An 18,395-nucleotide genomic window follows, 5' to 3' on the forward strand; every position below is an offset into this window, starting at 1 on the left:
CACAGCGGCGGTCCCGGCGGCGGCGGCGGCCTCCCCAGCGCAAGCAGAAGCAGGCCCTCCCGGATCCCCCAGCCTGTCAGACACCACTCCCCCGTGCTGGTCTCCTCTGCAGCCTCGAACCAGGCAGAGGCAGACAAGATGTCAGGTATGTCCACTCCCGGCCCGTCACTGCCTCCTCCCAGCAGCAGCCCCGCCCCGGAGGCCGGCCAGCCCGCCAGGGCGCCCCCCAGCGGAGAGCCCGAAGGTCCCGAGCGAGAAGCGGAGCCGATCCCCAAGATGAAGGTGCTGGAGAGCCCCCGGAAGGCGGCCGGGAGCGCCGCGGGCGCGCATCAGGACGGACCCGCCAAGGAGGCGCGGAGCGGCCCGGGCTCCCTGCCGCCGGGCAAGCCCAGGCCCGGGGCCATCTCGCCTCTGAACTCTCCGCTCTCCGCTGCGTTCCCCTCTCCGTTCGGCAAGGAGCCCTTGCCCCCCAGCAGCCCCCTGCAGAAGGGGGGCTCCTTCTGGAGCTCCATCCCCGCCTCCCCCGCCAGCCGGCCCGGCTCCTTCACCTTCCCGGGGGACAGTGACTCCCTGCAGCGGCAGGCGCAGCGCCACGCGGCCCCCAGCAAGGACACGGACCGCATGAGCACGTGCTCCTCGGCCAGCGAGCAGTCCGTGCAGTCCACCCAGAGCAATGGGGTAAGAGCGCCCGGCCGCCTCCGCCCGCCCGCCCCGCTGCCTCTGTCCCGCGGCTCTTCTGCTAAACCTCCCGCGTGGCCGCCGCTGTCCTCGTACTAACTCCGGGCTCCCGGCCGCTGCGCTGCGGTCACCAGCTCCGTCCGCCCTGGGCCCTGGCCGCGCGGACACGCGGGGACGCCTTCTAACCTCCTGCTCCCGCCGGCGGACGGCGCGCTCGCATCTCTACTAACTCGCTCCTTGCTTTGTTTGTGTCTCCTTAATACGGGAAAGCAGATCATTAACCTTCCGAACGCAGCATCTCTAAGCCTCTCACGTTTTCCGAGCAGCAGCGTATCTGGGAACTTCCTCTCTCGCCCCTGCCTTCCTCGCACACTTTTTTTAGGGGGGTCCGTGCCCCTGCTGTCTACCTCCTGCGTCAACTGAAACCTGTACACTCTAAGCTTTCTGCTCGTCGCTTGGTTGTGCCCTTTTATGCCTTAAATTAATCTTTGCAGCGTTTTTGACTCCTCTGCTGAAAAAAGGAAAAAAAAAAATCCCTCAAGAAATTTCCAACAGCAACTCAAAGCAAGCTAAGCTGACACAGTGGGGGGAAGGAATCTCTCCAGTGGAAGTATTTCCCCCCCCTCGCTCCCCGCCAAAAAAAAGAAAGAAAAAGTTTCACTGTGGAAGAGAGAGAGACTGCTTTAGGGCCCCTGGATGTTGGGCTCTGGCCGGCAGCTGGGAGCGGAGGCGCCGGCCGGCTGGATTCCCAGCGCCCATGCTGTGTCCGGCAGGGGGCGCAGTGCGGGCTGCGGGCGCCGCGGGGCGTCGCCGGTCACTCCGCGTTCTCAGCAGCAGGGTTACTGGGGGCCTTGACCCCCATCCTCTGGCTTCCTCCCTGTCCTGCCCGACTGCTTCCCACACAGCAGGTGGTCTGACCCGTAACACCTTCCTAAAGGCATGCGTGAGGGCATAGAACTGTTCTAATGTGTGTATGTTTGATCGCTTTATAAATTTTTAAATACATTTCCCTAAAAGGGTCTGTGTCTCTCTTTATAAAATAAGAAAGGAAGCAATCCGGCTTTTGCACGTCTCTCTCTTTCCTCTGGACTTCCGTTAATGCCTTGTTTGGGTGGACATGGCCTTATGCGTTCCTCCTCTTTTTTGTTATTTATTTTGTTAACCTCGGTCTTTAATTGAGGAAGCAATTGAAAAACGGGTCTTGGTACATGTACCCTGTAGTCTTGTTCTCAGAAATAAGCGGTCAGGGCGGGCCTCGTCTGCGGCGGCCGTCTCCAGCGTCCGGGTCGTGGTGCCTGACCGTGTCCTGCAGGGGAGCCTGGACCCCCACCTCCAGTTAGTTCTGAAATGCTAGGTGTGCAGGTGAGGTCAGCACGGTTTCAGCCAGAGGAAGACGCAGAGGCCCAGCGATGCTGCACCTGCCAGCACCTGGTTGAGGGTTCAGGGTGCAGGCGTGGCCTCGCAGCCGAGACCCCCTCCGAAATCGGCCAAGGGAGCAGCTCTTCAGCCCATCCTAACCTGGACGCTTTCCCCTAAGCGCCACCCGCCCCAGCGTGGGAGCCCGTGCTGGTCTCTGCGCCCCCCGTGAGCGTGCTCGGTTCCCGGCCCTGCCTGGCTGCCCCCGGGATGCTTACTCTGAGGCCAGCACCGTCGCATGCGGCACACGTTCTGGCAGGTTTTAGGTCGCAAAAGGTGCCTTTTATTTCTGCCTCTCACTGTTTCTTATGTGGTTGGTAACCTGGAAAGGGAGACTGCCAGGGAGTCCAAGTGCCTTACAGAAACGCCTTGGAGGCCTGGGAAGACCACGAGAGGCTTAGAATGGGCATGAAAGTGTCCTCTAGGACTCTTAAGTCTTTCGGTTAAGAAGAACTACCGCCCTGCCTGCTCCCATCCATTCAGACTGTCCTGTCCCCCTGGAGGTCAGCAGCGGCCTCCTCCCTCCTTGTCTGCTTCCGTGAAGCTGGCTGCGGTCACAGCCCAGCAGCTGTGCCTAACCCACGGCCCAGGTCCTCCTTCCTCCTTTAACGCACACCTTCTGGAAAGTTCTGCCGAGAGCAAGAGTGGAGTGGATGTGGATCAACCCAGGCAGTGACTGCGCCAGGCCCCAAACGTGGACGCACAACCTCCCTGCATCCGCCCACCCAGGCAGCAGTAGAAGTACAGCCCTGCCTTTCTCTCAGAGGCCGGGTGACCCGTGCGAATTCCTAACCTCCGCTCTGTAAGGGGGTGGTGAGCGTGCTCGCTGGCATTAATCGAGATCGGTTTTTAAACGCCTCATACTTAGATTGGTACGTAGGAGGTTTTCAGAAACTACTAATGGCTATTATTATCGTGGCAAAATACTCGCATTACGGGACAAAGGGTGGTACGCTGTATGATAAAAAAGAGCCGTGCCACACAAGTTGGTTTTGTTTACATTTTCTAGCAAACGTGGCTCTGTAGTCTCAACACTATTGGGTGTTGCTATATAAGTCACGCTAAAAGGATAAAATTGCACGAAGGGGTGTGCACAGGCCAAAGCCCGACGTGGACATCCACGAGGGACGGGAACACGTACCAGGCTCCTCAGCCGCGACAGGACCGAGAACCTGGCACTCCGGTGTATTTAACTTCACCACCCACTGTGGGCCTAGAGTCCTGGCCCCTGGAATTCCCAGCACACAGGCTCCTTGACAGTGGTCAGCCGTCTGCTCCGGTGCGTCTCAGTAGCCCAGAGCCGTCAGGCGTACGGCAAGGTTTCTGACAGTCGCGTCTACACCGACCCAGGACCTGCCCCAGACGTCCGAGAGACCAGCCGAGGGAAGCAGCGGAGTCCTGGGAAGCCGTGAACAGCCAGACAGCATCTTCGGTGGGAGCCCCTGAGAACAAGCTAGTGGGGCGCCTGACACCATTTCCACATCCCAGCTGTCGACAGAGGGGATTGAACAAGATGTAGCTCAGGATTTGGAGGTCTCAGCTTCCTCCTCCTCCCCTGGAACAAAGGGGTCACTTGGTAAATGACAGCTTGGGACAAACACCATTTGTGTTTCTTCTCCTCAGCAGCTAACACCACTCAGCTTGTGAACCTGAGTAGATGGTCTTGAGAAATGATCTGTGTTTAACTTTTGCAATCTTGCCCCATCGAGTGAGTTACTGGACGTGTATTGAGTGCCTGCTACGTGTCGGTCACTGTGATGGACACTAAAGACACAATAGTGACCTGAAGACATTGGGTACCACTGGGACTCCATAAGGGGAAGATAGGCTTTCCCACGCCAGGGGCTGTCCCCGAAACTTGAGTTGTGAGGCCAGTGGTGTCCACAGCTGCTCTGCGATGCTATGCCGTCCCCATGACGGCCGCGCCTTCAGGACAGTTGAATCATCACGCTCACAGGAGGACCGCCCGCCCAGGGATACATACAGGAGGCAGAGCAGCTCTCCGTGAGAGCAGGACAGTAGTGGGTCTGCTTTTCAGGTGTCCCGCATTCTTCCTTTAGAAGGGAAAAACGGTGGAAATGATTAGGGATGCCAGCAGCATGACAGTCACAGTGACAGGACTGTGACATAGATGGAACCCAACATGGTATCAACAGGAGGATGAGCTGTTCCTCTGATGGTGCAAGGAAGATGGGACTGAAGTAATCCAGTTTCCAAAGTAAAGTGTCATCATCGCTGTGATTTTTTTTTTTTTTTTTTTTTTTTTTTTAGATCGTTCCTAAATTGCTTTCTAGAGAAATCCTGATGGTCAGTTACTGAAAAAGAGGCACCAAGTTAGCTAAAGAGTGTGGAGGCGTCCGTCCGGCGGGCCCTGCTCTGGGCCGTCGTGCCGTGGTGCACGCGGACGAGCGACTTCGTGTCATCAGATCCCATCTCAGTTCCCCTCTGCCTTTTTGTCCATCTTTCCCTCTACAGAGTGAAAGTAGCAGCAGTAGCAACATCTCCACCATGTTGGTGACACACGATTACACGGCAGTGAAGGAGGATGAGATAAACGTCTATCAAGGAGAGGTCGTTCAAATTCTGGCCAGCAATCAACAGAACATGTTTCTGGTGTTCCGAGCCGCCACTGACCAGTGCCCCGCAGCCGAGGGCTGGATTCCGGGCTTCGTCCTGGGGCATACCAGCGCAGTCATCATGGAGAACCCCGACGGGACTCTCAAGTGAGTGCCTGGCGGGGCAGCCGGGGCGGGGCGGGGGTGGGGGCAGGCGGTGCTGAGCACAGACGAGGCATAGAGGCCCTGGGAGGGCGAAGCCCGTGGAGAGAAAGCAGTGCTGCGGTCTGTTGAACCAGGTCATCTCTATACACAATGTGCAACCCCACAGTGAAGGTGGGGTGGGTTCCATCTCTCAGACCTGTTCTGATGGGTTCTTTCACTAACCTGCACTTGCACACACATAGCTTTTTTAAGCCGCTAGACAGAGCATCACGATACTTTAGTTCCCAGAGGTCTTGGGCGAGGGGCGAGAACTTTCCAAGGGCCCCTGACTCGCGTCGGGCGTGCTGAGGGTGCGTCGTGGAAGAGCCGCGTTCCGTAAGCTTCAGTTAAAGATCTGTGTGGTGCCACTGCCAACGTGCCTTATGTATACTAGGTTACTTTAGTCAAGTGACTTGAAACCAATTTTGCCACGTTAAACATTACTTTAAAGAAAACTGAATTCAGGGGCTGGTTTCAAACTCTGCCCTTCCCTGAATCTCTCTGGCTGTAGGGGGCGCCAGCCGGATGGCTTCTGGCAGTGGAAGCATTGCAAAACTGTGATTTTTTTTTTTTTTTTTTTTTTTTGGTACGCGGGCCTCTCACTGTCGCGGGCCCTCCCGTCGCGGAGCACAGCAGGCTCACATGCAGGCTCAGTAGTTGTGGTTCACGGGCCTAGTTGCTCCGCAGCATGCGGGATCTTCCCAGACCAGGGCCCGAACCCGTGTCCCCTGCGTTGGCAGGCAGATCCTCAGCCACTGCGCCACCAGGGAAGCGCCCATGCCTTGTTTATTGCTGATAGTATTCCATCATATGGATGGATAGCTGTCACAGTTTGTTCATCCATTCGCCTGTTGATGGATGTTTGGATTGTTTCCAATTTCTGGCTGTTACCAATAAAGCTGCTTTGAATAGTTTTGTACAAGTCCACATCATGAAAATACACTTTCATTTTCTCTTGGGTAAATACCTAGAGTGGAGTGGTTGGGTCATATGGCGCGGGATCCTCCCGGACCGGGGCGCGAACCCGCGTCCCCTGCATCGGCAGGCGGACTCTCAACCCCTGCGCCACCAGGGAAGCCTGCGAAACTGTGATTTTTAAGCCTCCAGAGGCTTCAACCCAAAAGACCAGACTCAAAGGCACGGGTGGTGGTCACGTTCCTCTCCAAGCATGGCAGTACCCCTGGCTGGTGTGCAGCCCAGACTGGCGAGCCTTCCAGCACTGCCCCAAACCTCTGGGCTAAGCACCTACACCCCATGGGGAGTCCAGGCTTGAGTTCAGGCTACAAAAAGCCCGTCTTCCATGACGGTCCCTTGTCCTGTTTCTCCTTGATACACAGAGATATTTTATTCTAGTACCTTGTCCAAGAATCCCATTTTATACTTTGTTTCCTCAAAAATACTCGCAGGCCTGCATTAGGGTTCTCCAGAGAAACGGAACCAACAGGGTGTATGTGCGGGCAGGGGGTGGTTATTGTAACCACGCAGTTGTGGAGACTGGTGAGTCCAGGCCTGCCCTGTGGGCCAGCAGGCTGGGGGCCCAGGAGAGCCAGTGGTGCAGGAGAAGTCTGAAGGTATTCTGCTGGAGAATCCCCTCATGCTCAGGGAGGCTGGTCTTTCTTTGTTCGACTCAGGCCTTCAACTGATTGGATGAGGCCCACCACGCTATGGAGAGCAGTCTGCTTCACTCTACCAGTTGAAATGTTAATCTCATCCAGAAACACCCAGAATGATGTTTGACCAAATATTTAGGTCCGGTCAAGTTATACGTAAAATTAACCTTCACAGACACCTTTACATTTAATCCATAAAATTTGATTTAAGAAACTTGGCTTTTATCTCTGGTCATTGAGAATTGCAGAAAAGTTTTCCTTCGCAGAGATCACCGTTCTAAAGGAATCTCAGTCACCCTATATCCGCGTAAATTGGGCAGTCCGCTTTTCTCTTTTGCTTTCGGGAATTGTCTGCTGAACACCAGGAAGGCGTGATACTAACGAAGTGTTGTGGTCCCCCTAGGAAGTCAACATCTTGGCACACAGCACTCCGTTTAAGGAAAAAATCTGAGAAAAAAGATAAAGACGGCAAACGGGAAGGCAAGTTAGAGAACGGTTATCGGAAGTCTCGGGAAGGACTCAGCAACAAGGTATCTGTGAAGGTGAGCAAGGGTGTCTCCAGGAACCTGTGCTCCCTGGGGAGCACGCAGGCCTGGTGCCGGCCCAGGAGGAGCCGTCGCGGACCCGGCGCCCAGCCTTGCCTGGCAGCAACCCGCCTGTCTCTGCCCTGTGAGCAGACCCGCAGGGCTTTGCGGGGGGCTCTCGTGGGCAGTGTGGCGCAGGTACGCATATGTATTCCGAGGAACCGGGTATAGGGTAAACCCCTGAGCGGGCGCGTGTGTAGCTTACAAAGAAGGCTGCTGGATTTCCCAGAGGGAGCAGACACTAGGACCTCAGAGGCGGACAGAGCACAGAGCAGCTGTGGCGTCTCAGACCACAGGGGAAGTGACCAGACACCGAGACGCAGGTTCACTGCTGCAGCAGATTCCCTCGGCGGGTGCTTCAGTCCGCTTTACTCCTGTAATCAGATTGCCTTAAACCTGCGCAGGTTTTGCCTGGGGAGAAAGGAGATATCTCCTGAGGGGAACTCGAGGCCCCTGGGTCAGGGCCCTGGCCATTCTGCAGAAGGGGGCGGTTCGGGGATCTGCTGGACTCAGCCCATAGGATGAGTAAAAGGGATTTCTCTGAGCGTAAGCGGCATTTGTGCGTTTGTGGGTAGGAAGAAAAACCTCTCCTACAGCTGTGTGACACGAAGCCTTCCAGTGCATTCAAAGGCAGTCGGAATGTGGTCAGTTTTGATTGATACGCAGGCAAACCAAGTCTTGCTTCCTCTCGTCTTTCAACAACAGCTGTAGCCCTAGAATAGAAGCAGTATATCCCAGAGTAGCTCAGGTATCTGGTTAATAGCTGTGTGCTTTTTCCATTTCAGCTTCTCAATCCCAACTACATCTATGACGGTGAGTTCTGTTCTTTTTTCTTGTAGACTTCAGAGGGTAGGTCTGCGGGGCGTTTCAGGACACTCGAGCGTAGCCTGTGGACGTGGGTTTTCTGTGGAGCTCTGGGCCTGGGCAGCATCTCGTTCATTTGTTGGGGGAGGTTGGTGGGCGCAAGAGGGGGCGCTGGGTGACCGGCGTTACTGACTCCTTTCTCGCGCAGTTCCCCCAGAATTCGTCATTCCCTTGAGCGAGGTCACGTGTGAGACAGGGGAGACCGTTGTTCTTAGATGTCGGGTCTGTGGCCGCCCCAAGGCCTCGGTCACCTGGAAGGGCCCTGAACACAACACCTTGAACAGCGATGGTCACTACAGCATCTCCTACAGGTGAGGGAAGCCCCCTCGGGGGTCAGTTTCCCAGGCAGCGAGCATGACCTCGTTCCGCTGGGACTGACGCGGCCGATTCCCTGGGTGACCTCTGGCCCTGGGGCGGCTCCCGTGAGGGAAGGTGTCATACGTGGTGCGCAGCCAGGCTTGAAAGTGCCCATCAGCATTTGAGCTCCTCGTTTCCTGTGACCCCGCAGGAGAGAGGTCGGGGGGCTGGCGGCGGGGAGGGCTGAGCCTTTCTGAACGCCGTGTGCCCTCCTCTGTGGCAGTGACTTGGGAGAGGCCGCTCTGAAGATCGTTGGTGTGAGCACCGAGGACGACGGCATCTACACATGCATCGCGGTGAACGACATGGGGTCAGCCTCGTCTTCAGCCAGTCTGAGGGTTCTAGGTAAGCTGCACCCCGAGCCCCACACACTCTCGATGTGTCCTGAGATACGTGACAAGTCACTCGGGGGCTGCAAGGAGCAGGCCAGCCTCTGGGACACCCGGGCGGGTGCCCTCGGGCAGGGGAGGCGCACGGTGAGGGCTTCTGCCCACGGCCACTGAGCATGTGAGCCTCTGGTCCAGCCTCCAGGTGGGACAAAACACATTCTCGTCTCCAACTGCTCCCTTGTCCGATTGTTCAGTTGATGCTTTAGCTCTAAGAGAAGCTATTCTCAGTCAGTCTCATGTAGAATAGAATGAAAAGAAAGGAAAGATGGGAGTGTGGGTGAGCCCCGAGCAGGCTCTGTACCCGTCCTAGACCGTAACAGCCCTTCCAGAGGGTGTGTCCTCCCAGCCCTTCCATGAGCGCAGGACAACCCTGGTGGGACTAAAGCCCTTGCTCCCTCCATGCCCAGCAAGGTCTGATCTCTCTCCTCAGCTAAACCCTGAGCTGCTGCCAGCAGAACTCATATCTTAGGCCTTTTCGAATTTCCTGTAGATGCGCTTGACGTATGTAGATGCGCTTGACGTATGTAGATGCTTAGTGAGCAACACATACTGGCTGATTTCCAGCTACCATTTCACAGGAGGCAGCTGTGCCAGCTGTGCAGTCCAGGGCTGCTGAGATTTCTCCTGGGTCCTCCAGCTGCACCAGGTATAGGATGCAGTCTCCTAGAATGACAGTTAGAGAACTAAAATAAGTTAAATAAATTAAATAAAACCAATTTTTTAAAACTATGGTAAGTAAATAAATAAAGGGACTAAAAGATGAATTGAGTCCAGGAGTGCCCTGCGTGTAGACAGTAAACAGAATTGTCTTTAGAAGTTTTTATGCTGTATATCTTAATCCCATATATTTTAACCTCATAAGTCAAAGAAGGGAAGGGTTCTGGTTTTTGGATCACAGCTCAGGAAGGGAAGATAATTTTGAATTTGACAGTAGAGAATCACCAATGTTCTAATTTTTAAAAGATGTCACAAAAAGTATACAGGTGATTTTTTTTTTTTTTTTTTTTTTTTAACAAATCACTGGTGAAAGCAAGGGAGCTTAGGGAGACAGAAGGCTGTTCATAGGAATGGTCTTTCGGAAGTGCAAATGGGAAAATAATGGAAAAGCAAGAGTGTGTTTATTTCTGTCACATAAATCCATCTTTGTCTCATACTAAGTCCCAGCGCGGTGTGGATCTTATACTTCTGGTGCGTCTCCGTTTCCGCGAGCCTCCGTTCAGACGCTCAGCAGCTGGGCAGCTGCCGCATTGGACAGCGCAGGGCTCTGGTCTCCTTCCCCGAGAGGCGCCCCGTGCACCAGGCTCAGGGAGATGCTGCCTTTCTTGCAGGTCCAGGGAGTGACGGCGTCATGGTGACCTGGAAAGACAACTTTGACTGCTTCTACAGCGAAGTGGCTGAGCTTGGCAGGTACGGTGGAAAACCCGGAGCCCCTCCCGAGATTGCAGAGTGAGAGACACAGCTCTGGAGGACCCCACAGAGAAAGTTCAATGGCGGATTTTGCCAGCAGTTGGAAGTTAGATGTATTACATCTGAAATGTAACCTGTAATCGCCTGTTGGTATTAAACACTGAGGAAGTGAGGAGGAGATTTCCAGCGCAGGTTCCAAGAGAGAATTAAGGCTTAGTACCGTGAGCCGTCCGGTGATGCGATGAATTCACGCCTGCTCTGCGTCCAGGGCGGCACTGGCTGCGCCCCATTCTCGGGAGAATCCGGGGAGAGTCACTCCCACCCCTTCTCGTGGGACGTCATTCTCCTCTGGAACGCAGTTGAGAGGGGCCGAGTGTGTCCTTCAGGTCTCGGCTGTACCTGGAGATTTAGGGTCCCCCTGCGTGGACCAGGAGGGGGCTTCGACAGGGAGGGGCTGTTCCTCTCCGGACGGCAGCCGGGGCTCCGGCGGCGGCTCAGCGGCGCCCTCGGTCACCTGCTCCTTCTGAGGTGGCACGGCACTCGGCCACGCCTCACGTCGCGTCTCGCAGGGCAAGAAGAAGGTCAGAAGCATGACAGCTGAGCTTGTCCCCGTTAGAAAGCTTTCCAAGAGCCCACCCCCCCGCCCCCCAGCAGCAGCCTCGTACACTCCGGTGGCCATTCCTGGGTCCGCTGGCTCCAGGGATCCATGCATCCGCCTGTGCGGGTCAGCCCGAAGTGCCTGTCGGTCATCTGTCACCGCACGAGGCTCAGCCCTGCTGTCCGGAGCAGCGGAGATGTATCACTTTGTGCAGCGTGCCACTGACCGGACAGTTTTTCTCTTGGTCCCTCCTGGGCTCGGCCGGCTGGCACCCCCGGGCCTCACCCGCGTGTCTGTGGCCTCTCCCCACATAGACGTTCACCCTGGGCCTCCTCGTGTGATGGCAGTCGCCGCCCGGGAGAGGAGAACCAGAGGCTGCAGCCTCTCAGGGCCCAGCTTCAGAAATTAACAACCACACTTTGTCCACGTTCTGCGGACGCAAACAGCCACCCGCCAGCCCAGATTCGAGGGAGGAGAAAGAGACTCCGCCTGTCCGTGGGAGGAGGGGCGAAGCAGCGTGCCCGCCTTCCTCCCCGCAGTCTGCATTCCCCAGACCCCGAATCTCATCCCACCGTGGCAGCCGGCTCGGGCTTGAGGTCCAGGATCTTGTTATCCGGATCCAGTCGAGGTGCAGCCGAGGCTTCCTGGATGTGGTTCGCTGGGTGCAGCTCCAGAGACCACAAACTAGAGATGAGTTACCAGCCCCCCGACTCACATCCTGCAGCGGCAAGGCAGACACGGTGATGACAGTAGACGCTCCCGTCCGAAGTGGGGGGCCTGGGGTGCCCAGGAGCCGCCTAGTAGTCCGTTCTAAGCTTCTTCACGCGACCAGGTTTCCATGAAAGCAGGGTGGAGGCCGCCTGGGAAATCTCACGATGTCACTGCTGCCCCGTTCAGCGGCGGGAGGCAGTCACGTGGCTGTCCTTAGCCAGACGGAGCCCGCCGCGGGGAGGGGAGCAGACAGGACAGGCACAGGCCCAGGCAGGCTTCCTTGGGGCCGTCGCGTGGCTGCAGCCCCTCCGCTGGTGGCCGGGGAGAGCAGGGCCACCAGCTGGGGAGGCTGCCTGGTTAAAAGAGCCTTTTCTGGGCTTCCCTGGTGGCGCAGTGGTTGGGAGTCCGCCTGCCGATGCAGGGGACACGGGTTCGCGCCCTGGTCCGGGAGGATCCCACGTGCCGCGGGGCGGCCGGGCCCGTGAGCCATGGCCGCTGAGCCTGCGCGTCCGGAGCCTGTGCTCCGCAACGGGAGAGGCCACGGCAGCGAGAGGCCCGCGTACCGCAAAAAAAAAAAAAAAAAAAAAAAAAAGTCTTTTCTCCGTGACACGCTCAGAGTCCTCTGAAAATGATCTTCTCCACCTCTCTTCCAGGGGCAGGTTCTCTGTCGTTAAGAAATGCGATCAGAAAGGCACCAAACGAGCAGTGGCCACTAAGTTTGTGAACAAGAAGTTGATGAAGCGCGACCAGGTCACCCACGAGCTTGGAATCCTGCAGAACCTCCAGCACCCGCTGCTCGTTGGCCTCCTCGACACCTTCGAGACCTCCACCAGCTACGTCCTGGTTCTGGAAATGTGCGTACGCGCCAGCTGCCTCTCCTCTTTCTAGCGCTCGGCCTCAACTCCGAGTGGTCTTGCTGCTTATTCTCTAAGAAGTATAGAAATCAGGATTTTAGGATTCACAGAACTTCTAAAACAACACGTCTGCTCTCAGAGACCACAGTTCTAGAGCTTTCCAGCAATGCTAGAGGGAAGTATAGCTGCCTGACAAGGAAGCACAAACCTAGCATCAAAATGCTCCCCACCCAGGCTCCCTCGGGGGTCTCAGCCAACCTGGAGATGCCCCCTGGTTCCCAAAGGTCCCGAGAGGCCAGGCCTCTGCAGGCCACACCCCTGCTGGTGCTCTCAGGCTGACCTGGTCCCATGTGTCTGTCCGGCTGGGCCAGCCCGGCTGGTGGGCGCCTGCAGTGGGCCGGCCGAGACCTGCTGGTGTCTGGTGCTTCAGCGTCCAGCTCTGCCCCGGGGCCCGTCCTGCCCCTCCAAGGGTGATTAGGATGGGAGCGTAGGTGCGCCCTCTGGAGGGGGGTGGCTCCCCGCAGGGCAGCCCGCTGGTCCCCGTGGTACTTACCGGGCCCTGCGTGCCATCTCAGGAAACATTTGCGTCGTTTAAAGATAAAGCGTGAGACCTCTGACCCAAGAGCAGGGGGCCTCAGCCTGGGGACATGTTGCCCCCCAGGGGACATTTGGCAAAGTCTGCAGACGTTTTGCTGGTCACAGCTCGCCGTCCCGCAGGGCACAGGGTGGCCCTGCCACAGAGGACCGTTGCCCCAAAGTATCAGTAACACCAGGTTGAGAAGCCCTGCCCTTAGAACATTCTGGTCTCTCTGAGACACCTCGTCATGTAGCTTTGTTGAAATTCCTAGTCCTCCTTTTCAGGGGAGTCATTTCATACATTTACTTGGATTCGTGAATTCGTTTCCATCGGCCAGAGCACCATGTTCTGTGCCATCTCCTAGTTTTTGTCACGTTGTCGGGAAGAGCAGGCCTGGCAGGAGGACCAGCCGTGGAGCCGCGCGGGGCGCGGTCACAGGGACCTGAGCTCCCCGCTCGCGGGGACTCCCTTGAGGCCCCGCACCCGCCATCCCGCTGGTCACATCCGTAAAGAGTCTGGAAGTGCCTCCGCGTCACGGCCTTCACAGGTGCAGCTGCTGCGGGGCCCTCGGCGCCAGGTCGAGCCTCAGCCTCGCTCCCCGCCGAGCCCGGGGGGAGGGGACGTTTCCAGGGTGTCCCCGCCCAGGGCTCCCGCTGGAGCGTCTCTGTGGGCCTGTTCAGCCCTCTCCGGACTGGCAAACCTCCCAGATGGTGGAGGGAGCAGGAAGGGCCTCCGCCCTCCCCAGCCGCCCCCAAGGCTGCCCATCGTGTGCGAAGGGCAGGTCGGCGGACCTGGGGCTCATTTCTCAACCTCGGCTCCCGTGGACTCTCAGCTACTTGAAGGATCATTATGGGGCTAAAACGATGTCCAGGCAGAGGCCTGGCCCCTGTGGGCCCTCAGTACCAGGGAACGTGCTTTCTGGCTCTAGAAGCTTGGTGACTAAAAGCCTCTGCTCATCTTCCCCAGGGAGTTTCAACAAGAGAGTCCTAGAGTCCTTGTCAAAAATCTCCTGCAAGACCTCGGTTTCTGGTTTACATTTTCAGTGCATTCAGCTGTCATTTCTTTTCACTGGAAACTAAATGGTTTGGCCTCATCATTGCTGTTAATAGGGTTAATTTTCATAACAAACTACTTACTACCAAAGTTCCCTTGATTACTCGACATTACCAAACAAGTGGCTGATCTTTCCATAAATTTCTGTTTTGCAAAGAGGGCAGCCTAGCCCAGTGTTCAGGGAGGCCGGGGCCAGACCACCTCACTGCAAGTCTAGCCTTCCCTTATGAGCTGTGTGACCTTGGGAAAGTTACATACCTTCTCTGTGCCTCCGTTTCCTCATCTGTAAAATGGGACTCTTCCCAGAGAGTTGTCGTGAGGATTAAGTGAATTGATAGAAAGCACTTGGTCCCTGGCACAGGGAAGCTCTGTTTTTTAAATGTTAAAAGTAATTTCACAGTAGGAAGACTTTGAGTCCAACGTGAAGCCCTCACTGTATTGTCTGTGTCTTAACGTTCTCTCGTTCAGCCGTCACATGACCCATTTTCCAGATGACGAGACTAAGGTTTGGGGAGGTGGTCTCACATTATCCCCTCCTCCAGCAGCTACCTGCAGAGCGCCTGCTGTGTGCCAGGCACTGCCAGGCAGCTTGCCCAGGTCTTGTGCTCACATCCAAGGGGCAGGGTTTGACTCAAGCCTGCTGGGGGCGGGGTTGGGGAGCCTGGGTGCACCCATCTCCACCTCCCAGTTCCCTCTGTGGGTCCAGATGCCTTGTTCCCCACTTGTGCCTCCACAGTGAGCTTAAAAAGAAATCGCCCTCTTGATCCCGTCCTGCCTTCAGGTAGAGGTGTGATCCCCAAAAGCTGACAGAACAGTGACAACGGGGCACGGAGGTGATGCGTGTATGGCAGGAGACGGGTCTCAAGTGACCAGCCCGCACCGTAACGCGCATTCCTCCCTCTGCAGCGCTGACCAGGGACGGCTCCTGGAATGTGTGGTGCGATGGGGAAACCTCACGGAGGGCAAGATCAGGGCGTATCTGGGGGAGGTTCTGGAAGCCGTCCGTTACCTTCACAACTGCAGGATAGCACACCTGGACCTAAAGGTTAGTGGGGCCCCGGGGCCGGGAAAGCCGAGGGGCCCCAGCGCGGCCACGCGGGATGCAGAGCCCACTCTCGGCCTGTCCTCTGAAGCCAGGCCAGGAGCCCGCGGGGACTGGGGACCAACACGGGCGGGAGATGGGGGCAGTGATTTCTAACCTCCGGTTTTTAAACGTTGGATATACACAAGCAATCAAGTACCAGGTGAACGTATGAGGTCTTCAGACATTTCTTGCGATTTCATGGGGTTCCTGTGAGTGTCGCTGGCTCGGGGTGGGGCTGGAGCAGGGTGGCGGGGGCGGGAGGTGGAGGGTCGCTGCTGCCACCGCCGGGAGGGAGGTGAATCCCCGGCTTCGCTCACCGGCACTGTTTAACACAGCAGCTGCGCGCGAAAGTTCCGGAGAAGTCAGGGCAGCTTCTCCTCTGTGTTGGCTCTTTGTCCTCCTCCCGAGGGCTTTGTCCTGTTTCGCACGTGGACGGTCGGTGCCAGTCGACCTCGTAGATTCCTGGTGAGCCTCGCACCTCAGCTTGAGATCGGGGTTGCTGGAGTGGATGACGCTTGTCTTGTCCTGTCTCCTAGCCCGAAAACGTCCTAGTGGATCAGAGTTTAGCCAAGCCAACCATCAAACTAGCTGACTTTGGAGATGCTGTCCAACTCAACACGACCTACCACATCCACCAGTTACTGGGGAACCCCGAATTCGCAGCCCCCGAAATCATCCTGGGGAACCCGGTCTCCCTGACCTCGGACACGTGGAGTGTTGGAGTGCTGGCCTATGTGCTTCTCAGCGGCGTGTCCCCCTTCCTGGACGACAGCGTGGAAGAGACCTGCCTGAACATTTGCCGGCTAGACTTTAGTTTCCCAGATGACTACTTTCAAGGAGTGAGCCAGAGGGCCAAGGACTTCGTGTGTTTCCTCCTGCACGAGGACCCTGCCAAGCGTCCCTCGGCTGCGCTGGCCCTCCAGGAGCAGTGGCTGCAGGCGGGCCACGGCCATGGCCACGGCAAAGGCGCGGGCGTCCTCGACACGTCCAGACTGACCTCCTTCATTGAGCGGCGCAAACACCAGAACGATGTTCGACCGATTCGTAGCATTAAAAACTTCTTACAGAGCAGGCTTTTGCCTAGAGTTTGACCTGTCTTGAAGTCCTTTCTCATTCTCTTTCACCTGCCAATCAGCTGTTCATCTGAATTTTGGAGAGAAACACAAACCAACATAACTGATCAGCTGCCGTACGTTCATCGTGTGAAATTGCATTCCGAGTGAGCTGTGCTCGGCAGTGCCTGGGACTCGGGCTGCAAGCTGTGCTGGGGTGGAGGACCTTCTCGAACACTCTGCGAGGGCGGAGACAGCATTGCTGTGTCACAGTCTTTTATTCAGGTTTCTGCAAAAAAAATAAAAAGAAACTTTTTTAAACGAACATGAGTAGAATTTTGCAAATTTAACATTTTCCAGGATTTCTTCAAGGAAGCGAAATACCTATGTTCAACCACTGGTGTTAACGAACAAAACAGAGATACTGGACACCTCTGGGGAAGACCCCCGCCCCAGCGGCGGCCGTCTCCGTGGCCTCGTCCAGCTCGGGGTCCCCCTGGCTCTGAGCTTTTCCAGCTGCCTGGTCTGTGTGCCTCTGGCCCCGACGCCAGACTAGGCTTCTGAAACGTGCATTCAACCTCAAACTTTTGCATAAAAATAGAATGAATCGTTTTGCTCTGATGAAATGTAGGCCTTACTTGTATATAAGACTGGTCCTGCCTTCGGTCTGTCCTTCCCCCCCCCCCACCCCGCCCACCCCACCACCTTCCCCCCCACCCTGCTCCCCGCCTCCCGCCTGGGGCTTCCTTTGGGGGTCCAAGGGGTCTGCCCACCCACCGGGGACATCGGGGTGGCTCCTGCCCCTCTGCCCCTCCCCACACGTCCCACCCCCAAGCCGTCAATCAGATTGTTGAGCAGTATACAGTCAGATGAAAATACTGTAAATGCACTCATTGGGGTTTTTTTGGTTTTATTTCATATCATGTGCAATGTTGTGGCTTTAACATTTTATGCAACTATTTATGAAGACCTCTGTTGTACCTGTAATAAATATATAGAAAAAGCACATACTTCGTACGGTGAGCTTTATGGTTTTGTGCGTGTGTCGGGGGGGTGGGAGGGGGGTCTTTGCCCTGTGCCATCAGTTCAGAGAGACTTAACTCTTCGTGAAATTTGTCAGTTTTGAGGACTGTAAAAAGTGATTTCATACTCTGAATATAAAACTGGATAATAGGGTAATGTTTTAAATTTTATTATGCTATTATTCAGAATGCCAAAGTATTATTTTTTTTTTCCCAAAATCAGTCTGGACATTTCCTACTTTTTAGACTTTTTGACATTCAACTTTCTGTACAAAAATTGGCTGGATTTTGAGCTTTTGGTAAGAAATAAAAGCCAATTAAGCACTAGCCGCCTTGAGGCTGGCATTGACGTCTGTGGCACTGTGGCAGAATTCACGCTGGTGTGGGAGGCCCTCAACAAAAGACGCTGCGTTTCTGGGCACGCTTGAATTTTTCTGGATGTCTTTTTATCCTCGTTGTGTGAAATACACTTAAAAAAAAAAAAAAAAAGAGACCAGCCCGCTTCCCAAGCCAGCCAGACACCTGGGTCTTCAGCCATAAACTGGCATAGTTGAGCTTTGCAGCTTCCAATGTATTTTATTTATTCTTTTGTTGGGTTTTTGTTTGTTTCTTGTAAAATTGTACAGAAACTTTTTAAAAGAAATTGGATTCAAAACTGGATGTGTATTCGTAACCTCACAACTTTTATTTGTGTATTGTTTCTTTTATTATTTCAGTTAAATTTTTACATTATTTTGCATGTATATTTCTTTGTACAGAGACCTTACATGTTTACACAGTATGATGTGATGTAAATATTTTATTTTGCCATCAGTTATTTTAAAAAATTAAACATATTTGCCTGATTTTTGTGTTAGGCCTTTTATTCAAGTTGGTCACTCTTGAATCAAAAAGCGAAATCAATGAGGGAGAGACTGAAGGAGAGGCCTCTGGCGGGTCAGGGGAGGGGCGTGGGGAGGAGAATATTCTGGATTGGGAATCCACTGTAGGCCACCAGAAACGGGAGTCGGTCATACCCCTGCAGACTGGTGCACAACCCAGACTCAGAAGACCCTGGCATATAAACCAGAACGTCAGCTGACTGTTTACAGAGAGCTGCACCGGTCCTGGTTAGAATAACTAAGGTACCCCCGGTTCTTGATGAACACATAATCAGAGCAAGGGGAAAAGCTGTTGCAACTTGGCCACAGAAAAGCAAAATTAATGTTGTTCAGATGGATTAAAGCACATGAAACACTAGGTTCCAGCACCTGCGTTAGGAACAATCCCAAGAACCCACACCTGCGAAGACCCCCCAGTGGTGGCTTCTGCCTGCTTCTGACAGTAGGTCACCTTTCCTGATGAATACTATCATCTCTCTTGTTTTGATTCCTTTTTGCT

At 55.2% G+C, this 18,395-nt stretch overlaps 1 protein-coding gene across 2 annotated transcripts in view; it reads left to right on the forward strand.

Moving 5' to 3' along the window:
* Window positions 1-17,851, forward strand: part of TRIO (trio Rho guanine nucleotide exchange factor) — a 375,721-nt gene extending 357,870 nt beyond the window's left edge. For both annotated transcript variants that reach the window (XM_028492812.1, XM_055086511.1), the window contains exons 49-58: window positions 1-678; window positions 4,570-4,817; window positions 6,867-7,005; window positions 7,833-7,860; window positions 8,060-8,222; window positions 8,492-8,613; window positions 9,986-10,064; window positions 12,027-12,227; window positions 14,764-14,902; window positions 15,478-17,851. The exon at window positions 1-678 is cut by the window's left edge. In XM_028492812.1, the coding sequence (XP_028348613.1) occupies window positions 1-678; window positions 4,570-4,817; window positions 6,867-7,005; window positions 7,833-7,860; window positions 8,060-8,222; window positions 8,492-8,613; window positions 9,986-10,064; window positions 12,027-12,227; window positions 14,764-14,902; window positions 15,478-16,032 (2,352 nt within the window). In that variant the 3' untranslated portion in view covers window positions 16,033-17,851. The remainder of the gene's footprint in view (window positions 679-4,569; window positions 4,818-6,866; window positions 7,006-7,832; window positions 7,861-8,059; window positions 8,223-8,491; window positions 8,614-9,985; window positions 10,065-12,026; window positions 12,228-14,763; window positions 14,903-15,477) is intronic.
* The last annotated feature ends 544 nt before the right edge of the window (window positions 17,852-18,395 follow it).

The sequence above is a fragment of the Physeter macrocephalus genome, chromosome 8 (assembly GCF_002837175.3).
Source record: "Physeter macrocephalus isolate SW-GA chromosome 8, ASM283717v5, whole genome shotgun sequence".
Lineage (NCBI taxonomy): Eukaryota > Metazoa > Chordata > Mammalia > Artiodactyla > Physeteridae > Physeter > Physeter macrocephalus.